The sequence below is a fragment of the Salvia hispanica genome, chromosome 2 (genome assembly GCF_023119035.1).
Source record: "Salvia hispanica cultivar TCC Black 2014 chromosome 2, UniMelb_Shisp_WGS_1.0, whole genome shotgun sequence".
NCBI classification, from domain to species: Eukaryota; Viridiplantae; Streptophyta; class Magnoliopsida; order Lamiales; family Lamiaceae; genus Salvia; species Salvia hispanica.
Genome location: NC_062966.1, coordinates 25880120 through 25882685, shown reverse-complemented (window position 1 = coordinate 25882685; position 2566 = coordinate 25880120). Strand labels below are relative to the sequence as shown.

The 2566-nt window shown below is 34.8% G+C and overlaps 1 protein-coding gene across 1 annotated transcript; it reads right to left on the bottom strand.

Annotated features, from left to right (window-relative positions):
• Window positions 1–1221: 1221 nt before the first annotated feature.
• Window positions 1222–1936, bottom strand: LOC125208637 (probable calcium-binding protein CML44). Its single transcript, XM_048108288.1, has one exon. The coding sequence runs from the start codon at window positions 1875–1877 to the stop codon at window positions 1371–1373; it is 507 nt and encodes a 168-aa protein (XP_047964245.1). The 5' UTR covers window positions 1878–1936; the 3' UTR covers window positions 1222–1370.
• Window positions 1937–2566: the final 630 nt, after the last annotated feature.

Below are 2566 nucleotides of genomic sequence, written 5' to 3'. Positions count from 1 at the left end.
GGTAGAGTTGCAAACTATTAAAGAACCATTACAAAGCTATATCATTATGCTAACTAGGGCTGACAATTTTTGGCACGACACGATAACACGACATGAACATGCACGGAATTAATGGATATAAATTAATGTGTATGTGTCAAAAACTTATTGGGTTCGTGTCCTTATCGTGTCGACACGATAACGACGCGAAAATTTCGTATCGTGTTCGTGTTACACGTTAAGAAATAATATTAATATATTATAAAATTATTATTATTTTATTTATTTTAAATATTTAAATTAGGTTTAGTCTAATGGAGCACTTAGTATTAGTATAGTGTCGTGTTCATGTTACACGTTAAGAAATAATATTAATATAGTGTCGTTATTGTCTCGTGTCATATATGTGTTGTTATCGTGTCATGTTGACCCGAAGTGATTCGTGTCGTTAATGGGTTCTTGTCGTGTTCGTGTCTGAGGGTAGCGGATCGTGTTCGTGTTTGTTATTATCGTGTCGTGTCGATACAATAACAAAACAACACACCACGATTTGCCACCCCTAACTGGCTAAGCATGTGTATAATTCACTTTAATTATACAAGAAATAGTGTTAGTTTCCATCCACCAGCTATTAGTTTTTAGGGATGAGAATGAAATTAATCGCTTATAGCTAGACGAAGAGAGTATAATAAAATGAACTTCTAAAGGAGAACTACATGTCAAACAAATGAATAAAATGAAAGTACACTCGATACTTCATTCCTTTCTTGGTTCCATTATATCAAACCTGTCCTAAAAACTTTGTCCTCATATTGAGATAAGAATAATATCAGCCCCATCATCTTATTTCTAGATCCTTGTGTTAAATAAGTAGTATTTCCTCCTTTCGCGATAGTGGAGACGTTTTTTTTCGACATGCGATTTAAAAAAATTTGTGTTAATGAGTTAAGGAAGAATAAAATAGGAAATGAAAAGTAAAGAGATGAAGAAAGAATAAAGTAAAAGATAGTAAAGTAAGTGAGAAGAAATGTTTTGAGTTTTACTAAAAAGGAAAATAACTTCACTGCTATGGATGCTCGCAAGTAAGAAGAAATATTTTGAATTTTACTAAAATGGAAAATAATTTCACTACACTATGGAACAGAATTGAGTACTAATTGTCCAAAATGTGGTTCTCATTAATTTACTATATGCATTCATATAAATGCATGTGTCACAGTTGACTAAGTTAGGACAACAGAATTAAACAATTAAGATTGAATTAGTAATCTATACACTTCCAAAAAATTAACAGAATTCTTCCGACTATTAACTAATCAAAAACCAAATGCTCCAAATAAATTGAATCAAACAAATCCATCCATACAAACTATTGGAAAATTCTATTAAATTCAGTCGATCAAGTCCCCATCAGCCCCATTTCTGACCCCACGAGTTTCATTTCCTGAATTCGCGACGGACATCATATTCTTAAACTCGTGAAAATCCAAAACGCCGTCAGAGTTATCGTCGTAGACGCCGATCATGCACTTACAATCGTCAGCCTTCTCGTTGAGCAGGCCTAATCGGGAGAGCACGCTCCGCAGCTCCTCCGACGAAATGTAGCCATCGCCGTTCAAGTCGAAGACCTCAAACGCCTTGCGAAGATCTTTCTCGTGTTCGTGCTCGTGTTCGTGTTCTGGATTGGAGGCCTTGACCATGGCCTCGTAGAAGAAGAGGAACTCGAAGTAGTCGAGGGTGGTTCGCCCCACGAACCTCTCGAGCTCCTCGGGGGTCGTGTGGACCCCGATTCGGCCGAGGAGGCCGTGCAGCTCATCAATGCCGACTACGCCTTTGTTTTCCTTGTCCAAGTTTTTGAAGATTCGGTGGAGATCGTCTGCGCTGATCATCGGAGACATTACTCGTATTCGTAAACGATGAAGACGAAGATGAAGATGAATATGAAGATGAAGATGAAGAAGAATTTATTGTTTGATTGGTTGGTGTGATAAAGGGTTTTTATAAGGGGAGGGAAAAATGAAAATGTGTTTTATTTCAATGATTGAATATTGCGTGTGTAACGGTCATTTGAATTGAAGAATATTTTTTATGGGAAAAATCGAAGAAGAAGGATTTTAATATGGAGAAATTTCTGCAGTTGTTTCATTCTACTTTTTGTTTGTTGCCATGTTTTTTCTAGTTAGGAATAATCAAGTGATTGCTCAATAGCTTTGAGAAAGTGATATATGCTGGAATAAGTTGGTGGAATAAAGTAGATGTTTTTCTAGTTAGGAATAATCAAGATTAAGAAATAGTAGATGTTTTGTGTGATAAGTGAACGAAGAATAAAGTAGAAGAGTGAATAAAGTAAGAGAATATTATTTTTTACAAATATATAAATAACTCACTTACAGTAGATTTTCCGAAATGGAAAAATGATTCAATTAATCAGATACGAATGAAGTAATAGATAAATAAGATGTGTAATAACGAATATACCAAGGAGAAAATACGAGACACATATTCATGGACATAGCATATACTAATACTATTAGAATTTAATAAAAATTTCAATATTCCAATCACTTCTCCGTTTAATATTTTTCTT

What these genes read in the sequence shown, in the direction of transcription:
- LOC125208637 (XM_048108288.1), bottom strand. Translation starts at nt 1,877, where the DNA reads ATGTCTCCGATGATCAGCGCAGACGATCTCCACCGAATCTTCAAAAAC.